The sequence below is a fragment of the Vicia villosa genome, linkage group LG3 (assembly GCF_029867415.1).
Source record: "Vicia villosa cultivar HV-30 ecotype Madison, WI linkage group LG3, Vvil1.0, whole genome shotgun sequence".
Taxonomy (NCBI): Eukaryota; Viridiplantae; Streptophyta; class Magnoliopsida; order Fabales; family Fabaceae; genus Vicia; species Vicia villosa.
Window position 1 is genome coordinate 65,596,264 of NC_081182.1, and position 12,148 is coordinate 65,608,411.

Here is a 12,148-nt window from a genome sequence, read left to right on the forward strand (position 1 = left end):
GAGGATATTATTGTTGTTGTAACAGTTGGTAATAATGGAGAAGATGAGGTCATCAAGGAGACCCCTTGCTGAATCGGGAGTTGTCGTTTTCTTTTTTATTTTTTTTATGATGATTACAAATATTAAGCTTAGGTGTTGGAACTGTAGAGGAGCTGCGGGTAAAGCCTTTTATAGATACTGTAAACAATACCTGGATAATCATAACCCTAGTGTGTTGGTGATCATGGAGACAAGGTGTGATCCTCTAAAACTAAAGAAGGTGTTGAAGAAGCTGGGATTTGATGATATGGAGTACTCAGAGAACATGGGGTTTGCTGGTGGTATCATTATAGCTTTGAAGACCAGGGACATTAGTATTCAGGTTTATAAGAAGAGAAACTAATTCATTCATATTAAAGTTCGAATGGAGCATATGGAGGAGTGATGGTTAACGGCCGTTTATGCTAGCCCTAATGATAACAGCAAGAAGATGTTATGGGAGGAGTTGAAGTCCTTATCGAGGAACATGATTGGTGGTTGGATGGTTGTAGGTGATTTTAATGATATCGATGTTATCCGTGACAAGAAAGGTGGTTTACCAGCTTCTATTCAAAGTTGTCAAAGGATGAGGAGCAGAATGGAAGATTGTAATCTGAACAATGTGGAGGCTCGTGGACCTAAATTTACGTGGAAAGGCCCGGTTTATCATGGTGGGCAAAGAATCTATGAAAAGCTTGACAGAGCTCTGAGCAATGATGATTGGAAATTCCAGTTCCCTGATGCTTTTGTTCAGGTTTTGGTGCGTGTTGATTTCTCGGATCACCATCCCATTCTTATTAATCTGCAGGATAATCCACCTCGTGTCCAGAAGAGGAATTTCAGATTTGAGAGTGCTTGGCTCATGCATGACTCTTATCAACCTATGCTTCACGAAGTTTGGCAAAAGGATCAGCCCCTCATTCAGAATCTTCGTAATGTGGTTAAAGGTATTGAGCATTGGAAATTTGAATCGTTTGACCAAGTTAAGAGAATGAAGAAGCGGCTTATGAGACGTCTCGAAGGAGTACAAGTTAAACTTCAGGTCAAGTACAATTATGGTGGAATGAGGAAGCTGGAGAAGCAGCTGCAGAAGGAATTAAATGAGATATTGAGTAAAGAGGAAATGATGTGGTTTAAGCGGTCTAGAACAGTGTGGTTGGCTGATGGGGATCGGAACACAAAGTATTACCATATGAAGACCTTAAATAGAAGAAGAAGGAACAAGATAATGTCACTTAAAGATGAGAAAAATAACTGGATTACTGATCAAGAAGACCTAAAAGCTCATGTCACTATGTTCTATAAAAAGTTATTTTCTTGCCCTCAAAGTTGGCGCAGCTGGGGCCAAACACGTATCACTTTTCCTAAGCTTAATAAGGAGAGCTTATAGACCTTGAAAGATAACATTAGTGATGAAGAAGTGAAACAAGCTCTTTTCTCAATGAAGTCATGGAAAGCACCGGGTCCTGATGGTTTCCCCCCGGGGTTTTTTCAAAAAGCTTGGAAGACGTTAGGCTCAGATTTGATTCGCTTTGTTCGAGATGTTTGGAAGAATCCTAGTAGGATGTCTGAGTTTAATAAGACTAATATATGCCTTGTTCCTAAAGTTGAGCACCCTAGTTCAGTAATGCAATTCTGTCCCATATCTCTTTGCAACACCTTATATAAGGTTATTACTAAGGTGGTTGTTGCTAGACTGAAACCTCTCATATCCCAGCTGGTTTCTCCTCTCCAAACGGGCTTTGTTCTAGGCAAATCAATCCATGAGAATATCATCATAGCTAAGGAAGTTATGCATTCCATGCATAAGAAGAAAGGAAGAAAGGGATATTTTGCCATTAAAATTAATCTTTCCAAAGCTTACGATAAGCTGAACTGGGAGTTCATTTGGCGAATCCTTGAGGAAATAGATTTGCCCAAAGAGATATTGAATGTTATTATGCATGGTGTCTCAAGTGTTGAAACTAATGTCAACTGGAACGGGAATAAGAATGAATACTTTCGTCCCCATCGCGGAATCAGACAAGGAGATCCCGTATCTCCTTACCTTTTTGTTTTTTGTATGGATAAGTTAACTCATTTAATAGAGCATGTTATCCAAATGAAGCAATGGAAGCCGTTTCAGATTGGAAGTACTGGAACATTTATTTTGCATCTCATGTTTGTTGATGACTTGCTAATCTTTGGAGAAGCAAGTGAGGCACAGATGATTTGTGTTAAGAATACCCTTAATCAATTTTGTAGCATGTCAGGGCAGGAGATTAGCAAGGAGAAGTCTAATATTCTGTTTTCTGAAAATGTGTCGCGTAGCATGAGGAATAAGTTGGTTCATCTTTCTAGTTTTCCTGAGACTCACAGTTTTGGAAAATATTTAGGTATACCACTCAAAGGTAGATCCAACAATAAACAAGACTTCCAATACTTAGTTGATCAAGTGGCCAATAAACTCTCTGGTTGGAAAGCTAGAAATCTATCCCTTGCCGGAAGGATAACTTTAACAAAAATTTCAATGAGGCCATTCCTGCCTATCCAATGATGACTAATTCTCTCCCTAAAGCTTGTATCAAGGATATTCATAAAATCCAAAGAGCTTTTATATGGGGAGATACAGAAGATAAACGGAGATTCCATGCTGTTAGTTGGGAGAAGATTACTAGAGCCAAAAGTGTAGGAGGTCTTGGGATTCGAGACCTTAACATAATGAACAAAGCCTGTATTTTAAAGCTTGGTAGCAAGATCTTAAATGGAGAAGATGAATTGTGGTGTAATATAATGAGGAGCAAATACTTAAATGGTGGTAACAGTGAAAGTATGCATGCTAAGAATTCTGATTCCCAATTGTGGAAGGATATAGTCAGAACCTCTACTCATTTATTGGATATGGGCATTTGGAGAATAGGGGATGGTGCTAAGATCAATCCGTGGAAGCAATGCTGGATCGATAAAGGCTTGCTCTTAGCTGATTCAGGGTTTGATATTCCTTGTGAGTTGGCTAATTTAACTTTTAAAGACCTCGTAGATAATTCGGGAGAGTGGAACTGGAGTGCTTTGAGCTGGCTCCCTTACAATATCCAGCAGAAGATCTCTGCAATTCTCCCTCCCAGGGTGGATAATGGTAGTGATCAGTTTGTTGGTGCTACTGATGAAGATGGCACCTTTTCTATTAGCTCTATGTACAAGGCTTTGGATGAAGGAGGGGATGGTTCGAATTGTGATATTTGGAAGGGTATCTGGAAGCTTAGTGATCCTGAAAGAGTCAAGACTTTTGTGTGGATTCTCCATCATGACTGATTGCTCACCAATCACCGTATCAATGCTTCAGGTTTTGGTCAGGATGGATTTCAATTGTGTGGAGTTGTTAGTGATACATCATTGCATGCGTTGAGAGACTGCTACATCGTGAAGGGCTTTTGGGATAACATTATCCCTGTTTCACTAACTTATGATTTCTTTCATGCAGGTTGGCAAGAGTGGATCAAGCTTAACATTTTCAGTAACATTGTAGATCATCCTGATTGGTGCAATGTTTGGGCTATCAGCTGTCACACCCTTTGGTCTTGGAGAAATAAAGAAGTGCATGATAGTAATTATGCTCGTCCTACGATGGCTAGAGAAGTGATAAAAGATAAAATTTTCCAATACAATCAGGCTATGCTTTTGAGGAACAAAGCCATGGAGAGATTTCAAGAGCCGCTGCTAGTTCATTGGAGTGCTCCTGCAACTCCCTTTGTGAAGCTCAATGTTGATGGAGCTCATGGAAGTGATGGAATTTCTGGGTGTGGTGGGATCCTTAGAAATAATCAAGGTGATTGGTTAGGAGGTTTTGCCAAAAATATTGGTTATTATAGTGCTCTAATGGCAGAAATTTAGGGCATCTATATTGGAACCAAAATGGCTATTGAGCTTGGTGTGCAAAGTGTAGTTATTGAGTCTGACTCTCGCAAAGCTATAGAGTGTGTCAAGAGGGGCAGGAATGGTAGCATTGGTGGGGGAAGCTTGATAGCTAGAATTAGTAAGATGTTTCATCATGTTCATAAAGTGGAAATTCGACATATATATCGAGAGGCAGATAGTTGTGCTAACCTTCTTGCTCAAGAGGGTAAGAAGTTGAGAGTAGAGAGTATTTTTTATAATAATGCTCCAACGTGGCTGTTACATCTTATGTATAGAGATGCTAATGGTGGCTTTAGGGTTAGATTGTTCCTGTGTAGTTTTCTTGTTTTTTGGGCTTAGGCCCTCCCTTGTACAAAAAAAAAAATAGATGTGAGTTATCGGTGCAAGGTTTAACTCCTAACGTGGTCAACTTTTACAAAATTAATTTTAAAAAATAAATAACAATAAAAATTGTTTAAAAATAATTATAAAAATATATAGTTAATTAATAAGTAAAGGGAAATATTACTAAATTAACTTTAATTTTAAAGCTAATAGTTAGTTAACTAAAGTATGGTTAGTAGCGTGGGTTAATTTTTATTAAATAATTAATAAATAAGTTTTAATATATATTGTATTTTCGGAAAATAAAAGGCGGTCTTGTCTACCTAAACGACGAAAGCACTATCAAATCGCCTAATAGAGCTTAGTTTATAGGTAAGTCGGCCAATACAGCTACCAACAAAGGCATAGCCGATTCGCCTAGCAGAGCTAGCCTACGAAGGGACAATCAAGTCGCCCAATAGAGCTAGTCCACTGAGCTAAAATGCAGAGCTAACCCATGAAGGTATCAAGTCGCCCTACAGAGCTAGCCTGCAGGAAAGCCGACCAACACAGTTAGCCCACGAAGGCATAACCAAGTTGCCCGATAGAGCTAGCCCACGAAGGGACAACCAAGTCGTCCAACAGAGCTAGCTCAAAAAGGTACCAAGTCGGCCAGTACAGCTAGCCCACGAAGGTACCAAGACGCCCGACTGAGTTAGCCCACAGAGCTAGTACGTGAAGTAACTGACCCTCGGACATACATTGATGGACATTTAGAATATGTCTCCTATGTAATAATAGTCACATCGTTAACCATGAATATGAATATATGATTTTATGACATTGACTACCATTGTCTCACAAGGAAAACTATAAAGGAGAGACCTCAGCATAGGGAAAGGGGATGGGAATTTCATAGAAAAACACCTAAGTTAGCGCATAAGTAGCCATATAACGTCCTCATTGACCCTCGACAATGAGGCTAAAAATGTGACCTCTCCCGACCAACATCGGGGAGGTTATCAAATATGTTCTTTGCAGGAACAGTTGGCATCGCCTGTGGGAACCAGTAAAACTTTCCCGGACCACACGAAATCCATTTTCTCCATAGTTGCATGTAACCTTTTATCGATCTTCGTCCTCATCACATTTTTGACAGTCGAGAATGAGGTATACATAACTTTTGATATGTTTAAGCGTTCTGCAGTTGGTGATTTCATAAAATTCTCGACATCACATGTTTAATTCATGAGAGAAATGATTCCCAATTGATTTGGTCATTCTGTTATATACATTAATTTTGTAATGATAATTACAAGAGTTATCATAGTATTTAACAAAATAATATTTATAATATTTATAATGATTACAATATTTATAAGTCGGTTATAATCACAACTTAGTACTGGAATTTTCCGCTAATGTTGTATGTGGTAGTCTTTTGTTTCGAACACAACAGGCTAAGAAAACGTATATATGTTATATAGAGAGGCTAAATATTAAAAATAGGATTTTCAGGCCATTACTATTTGAAATTGCTTTGTATATTGCGTCAAACGTTTAAAGTATATATATATATATATATATATATATATATATATATATATATATATATATATATATATATATATATATATATATATATATATATATATATATATATATATATATATAATCATAAAGGGGGCGTCCGAGTTATATGCAGAAAGTTAAAAGACATCAACTCGCCCACATGGAGGCGAAACGCATCAGATCGCAACATGAGTGTCAAAATAGAGACAAAAAGAAAATATTCATGGAAACCTTAAGTGAGATTAACGACATGATCAAAAGATTAAACATGTTAAATTTTAGATTTTAATTAAAATTTTTGTTTATTATTTGATAAAGGCGAGTTATATTCTTTGTCGGTTGTAGTTATTTTAAAGAAATTATTTAGAAATTTACTTTAGGTGACGGGTGACGCCCCCCTTTTTTTCTAAACTCATAAAATTATGCAAGGGGCTGTCGGAATAATCTATTTCCTACCGGAGAGTTTCAAATTTTCGTTACAAAGCCCGAACAGAGGCTTACTTGTGAAGTCAAGACTCTCAATCCAATGTGTTTTGATGAAGACAAAATGAATGTCAAATAATCATATCAAAAAGTATGGAAAAAGCTACAAGAACAATGTATCAATTCAAGTGTCCAAGTCTTATCATGAGCAAAAGCTAGCACCAAATTATTCAAGATTAAAGTTGAAGACTAAGCATGGATCTTGATTGATAGAGGTACAAGCATGCAATTATATCGATAATTTTAGTGCTCAAATTATTCTCCAAAAAAATCACTTGCATACATTGGTCATTTGTGTTCAAAATCACTTTCAAATATATTTTTTTTAGGGTTAATAGTAGTTCACCCCCCAGTAATGTTAGCGAATTTTGTTTTTGCCCCCTCCCTACCTTTTGGCAACGATTTTGAAAAAACCGTTGCCAAAACCTGCCTTTGGCAACGGTGGGGGGTAAAACCGAAACACGCTCATATTGCAGGGGGTAAACTAATATTAACCCTTTTTTTTAATCATATTTGAACCATGTTAAATCTCTTTTAAATATATATTTTTTATCATGTTTAAACCATATTAAATCACTTTCAAATATAATATATTAACTTAAATAAATCAATAGATGTTGCATTAGGTTGGTTCAAATATTTAGACAATTATTTAAATATTTTAATTTTTTCAAACATGCATTTTTGGTAAATTATGGCGTTTTTAGCCACCGTAACAGCACAAAAACCGCCACAATTTACAATGTTCTGAATCAGTATTTTTATATTTGAAATTTGAAAAATGCTGCGAACTTGTTAAGTCTAGTGGTCGTTTTAACTGACTTAAGAAGTGATGTACATAATTTAAAATTATGTTTTTTCATGAACCATTATTATTTTAAACTATTGCAAACCTTCATGAAAATGTCTCAAAATTTACCATGTTTCATAGAGGTGTTATGCACTTTTAAATACATGATATTTCAAATTAAAAATCACCTCTTTCATTGCAATTTAACATCATATTTTTTTCACTCAAATTTTCAAACAAGTGTTTTTGTTCTTAATATTTCATAAAGAATTTTCTACATTGTACGTTCATAACATTCTAGAAACATCATATCATTCTCATAAACACTTGAGCACTATATTTTCATCATAAATTGTTTGTTTGGAAGAGAAGATCAATCCTAGTGATTGATATATGTTCATCAACATTCCTACTAAAAAATATTTGGTTATTATTTACTTGCTCTCCAGGATTGTTGGAAGCAAGGGTTTTTGATTAGTGAGAGGATTGTTCTCATAATCAATTTAGTAAATCCAAGAGGATTGTTCTTGGTGGTTGAAATCTTGTTGTCTAGGTTTGTTAGAAACAAGTGAGTCATTAAGGGAGGATTGTTCTCTTAGTGTACTTGGTGAAAATCCAAGAGGATTGTTCTTGGTGTTTGGTTTGTCTTGTGTAAGTCACAAATAATAGTAAAATCTCTTTCATGTTGAAAGGGAACTGGAGTACTCTCGGATTGTGAGGGGAACCAATATACATCATTGTGTTCTTTACTTTTCCGCATTTACCGCTTTCATCACAAATCATTAATAAGAAAAGAAAGAAACATATGTATAAACTCTTACACCCAACCAGAAGAGTAAGAACAAGTATTCTAAAAACCAAATAAAATTTTCAAAATCCTAATTCACCCCCCTCTTATGTGCACTCTTATACTTACATTACCTTCCAACAAAAGAGAGGACTGAGAATGACCTCCACAAGGAGCGTTTTAACCCAAGACCTCCACGTGGGGCGCTTTAACCTAAGACCTCTACCGGGGGCACTTTAACTAGAGACCTCCACGAGGACGCTTTAACCCAAGACCTCCACGGAGGGGGCATTTTAGCCGAAGACCTCCACCGGGGGCGCTTTAACCTAAGACCTCCACAGGGGGCACTTTAACCCAAGACCTCCACCGGGGGCGCTTTAACCCAAGACCTCCATCGGGGGAGACTCAATCGAAAACCTCAACTAAGGGCTATCTGTTAAAACAAGATTTGTTCTGATCAATATTCTTAGTTTTGATGAAAACAAGGATATGAATTTTGTGTGAGATAATGTGGTACTCTAATACATTGCAATTTCCCTTTCAGGAAATATATAAAGAGTATGCACAAATCAGCGCTCAGAAGCTTTGTCTCAGAAGGTTCAGCATGCAACATCAGAACATGGTCTGGCAAGACATCAGAAGATGGTCAAGGCAGAATCAGAACACGGGTCTATGGAAGCATCAGAAGAACTTGAGATCAGAAGCAGAAGCACTGAAGTTCTCATGGTATCACGCTCAGAAGCACTTCAAGGTCAGAAGACAAGAAGATGCTATGCACCAAGCTGTTTGACTCTGATGATATTCAAACGTGTATACACAAACGTCAGATCAGAAGAAAGTACAGGTGGCAGGCTACGCTGACTGACAAAAGGAACGTTGGAAGCTATTAAAGGCAACGTCAGTAGACACAGCGTGAACAAGGCTCGAGGTAGTTGACAAAAGCGTGAAACATTAAATGCAATGCTGTACGGAATACGCAAAGCATTAAATGCGCCCAACGGTCATCTTCTCAAATGCCTATAAATATGAAGTTCTGATGAGAAGCAAGGTTATCAATTCTGAACGAAATTATTCTGAAAGACTTGCTGAAACGCTGTTCAAATTCAAAGCTCAGAAACTTCATCTTCATCAAAGCTCACTACATTGCTGCTGTAATATATTAGTGAGATTAAGCTTAAACGTTAAGAGAAATACCACTGTTGTGATTATAGCTTTTAAGAAGCATTGTAAAACTCTTATTTGATTACATTAATTTGTAAGTAACTAGAGTGATCAAGTGTTGATCAGGATACTCTAGGAAGTCTTAGCTTGTGTCTAAGCAGTTGTAATTAGAGTGATCACGTGGTGGTCAGGATACTCTAAGAAAGTCTTAGCTTGTGTCTAAGCATTTGTTCCTGGAGTGATCAGGTTGTGATCAGGATACTCTAGAAGACTTAGTCGCGGACTAAATGGAAAACCATTGTAATCTGTTGCGATTAGTGGATTAAATCCTCAGGTGAGGTAAATCACTCCGCGGGGGTGGACTGGAGTAGTTTAGTTAACAACGAACCAGGATAAAAATAACTGTGCAATTTATTTTTATCGTTCAAGTTTTTAAGACTACACTTATTCAAACCCCCCCCCCTTTCTAAGTGTTTTTCTATCCTTCAATTGGCATCAGAGCGCCGGTTCTAAGGTGCAAGCACTTAACCGTGTTTAGAAAAGATTCAGGAAGAGAAAAACGCTTCAGTAAAAGATGGCTGGTGAAGTTCCAACAAATCCAGCTGCATCTACATCTGGCTCAGCTGAGCAATACTACAATGGTAATGGTAACAATGGTTACACCAGACCACCAATATTCGATGGTGAAAACTTTGAGTATTGGAAAGATAAATTAGAAAGTTACTTTCTTGTTCTGGATGCTGATCTATGGGATCTTCTGTTGGATGGTTACAAACATCCTGTTAAAGCTACTGGTGTAAGGCTCACAAGAAGCGAAATGACTGATGATCAAAAGAAAGAATTCAAGAATCATCATAAATGCAGAACTGTTTTGCTGAATGCTATCTCTCATGCTGAGTATGAGAAGATATCTAACAGGGAAACGGCCCATGACATATATGAGTCCTTGAAAATGACTCATGAAGGAAATGCTCAAGTCAAGGAGACTAAAGCTCTTGCTCTAATCCAGAAATATGAAGCCTTCAAGATGGAGGATGATGAAGATATTGAGAAGATGTTCTCAAGATTTCAAACTCTAACTGCTGGATTGAGAGTTCTGGATAAAGGCTACACCAAGGCTGATCATGTAAAGAAGATTATCAGAAGCTTACCCAGAAGATGGGGTCCAATGGTGACTGCATTCAAGATTGCCAAGAATCTGAATGAAGTTTCTTTGGAAGAGCTTATCAGTGCCTTGAGAAGCCATGAAATAGAGCTGGACGCAAACGAGCCTCAGAAGAAAGGTAAGTCTATTGCATTAAAATCTAATGTTAAAAAATGCACTAACGCTTTTCAGGCTAGAGAAGAAGATCCTGAAGAATCAGAATCTGAAGAAGAAGATGAACTGTCCATGTTCTCCAGAAGGGTAAACAAACTCTGGAAGAGCAAGCAAAGGAAGTTCAGAGGCTTCAGAAGTTCAAAGAGATTTGAACGTGGAGAATCTACTGGTGACAGAAGATCTGACAAGAAGAAGGCTGTCTGCTATGAGTGCAATGAGCCTGGACATTACAAGAACGAGTGTCCAAAACTTCAGAAGGAGAATCCCAAGAAGAAGTTTCATAAGAAGAAAGGTCTTATGGCAACATGGGATGATTCTGAATCAGAATCAGAATCAGACTATGAAGGAGAGCAAGCCAACTTTGCGCTGATGGCTACAGAAGATGATGGATCAGAATCTACATCAGAATCAGATTCTGAAGAGGTATTTTCTGAACTATCTAGAGAAGAGTTAGTTTCCAGTTTAACAGAACTTCTGGAAATCAAGGCTCATCTTAGTATCAAGTACAAAAAGCTGAAAAAAGCAGTTTGAATTTGAAACTAAGAAGCTGGAATTGGAAAATTCTGAACTGAAGGAAAAAGTTTTAAATCTATCCAAAGATAGTGGATCTCCTTCTGAAACAGAAAAATCCATTCCTAGCATGAATCATATTCTGAAAGAATATGACTCGAGCTTCAGAAAGTTCTTATCTAGAAGTATTGGCAGAAGTCATCTTGCTTCTATGATATATGGTGTTTCTGGAAACAGAAGGTTTGGTTTTGGCTATGAGGGTGATACCTCACATAAATTTGAACCTATTGATGATCTGAAGATCACATACAAGCCATTGTATAATCAGTTCAAATATGGCCATGCACATGATATTAGGCTCACTTCACATGCACAGAAGTTTAACACTGTTCACACCAAGAAGCATGTGACAGATCCTAAGAAATATCATGCTGACAAACCTAAAGAATATCATGTTGTTCCTCCTGTTAAATATTTTGCTAAACCCAAGTTCAATCAGAACTTGAGGAGAACTAACAAGAAAGGACCCAAGAAATTGTGGGTACCTAAGGAGAAGATAATTTCTATTGCAGATATCCTTGGCTGCAAAGAAGGAAAAGCACAACATGTCATGGTACCTGGACTCTGGATGCTTGCGACACATGACAGGAAGAAGGTCTATGTTCCAAGACCTGGTGCTTAAATCTGCTGGAGAAGTGAAATTCGGAGGAGATCAGAAGGGCAAAATTATTGGCTCAGGAACTATAAAGTCTGGTAACTCTCCTTCTATTTCTAATGTTCTTCTAGTAGATGGATTAGCTCATAGCTTATTATCCATAAGTCAATTAAGCGACAATGGTTATGACATAATCTTTAATCAAAAGTCTTGCAAGGCTGTAAGTCAGAAGGATGGCTCAATCCTATTTACAGGCAAGAGAAAGAACAACATTTATAAGACAGATCTTCAGGATCTTAAGAATCAGAAGGTGACTTGTCTTATGTCTGTTTCTGAAGAGCAATGGGTCTGGCACAGAAGATTAGGACATGCTAGTTTGAGAAAGATTTATCAGATTAACAAACTAAACCTGGTCAGAGGACTCCCCAATCTGAAATTCAAATCAGATGCTCTTTGTGAAGCATGTCAGAAGGGCAAGTTCTCCAGACCTGCATTCAAGTCTAAGAATGTTGTCTCTTCCTCAAGGCTGTTAGAACTCTTGCACATTGATCTGTTTGGTCCAGTCAAAACAGCATCTTTCAGAGGGAAGAAATATGGATTAGTCATCGTAGATGATTATAGCGCTGGACATGGGTAAAGTTCTTGAAACACAAGGAT

At 37.5% G+C, this 12,148-nt stretch overlaps 1 protein-coding gene across 1 annotated transcript; it reads left to right on the plus strand.

The window, feature by feature from the left end:
• Positions 1-469: 469 nt before the first annotated feature.
• On the plus strand, positions 470-1,408 carry LOC131658240 (uncharacterized). The gene has a single exon (XM_058927554.1). It carries the CDS (start codon positions 470-472, stop codon positions 1,406-1,408), a length of 939 nt encoding a protein of 312 aa, XP_058783537.1.
• Positions 1,409-12,148: the final 10,740 nt, after the last annotated feature.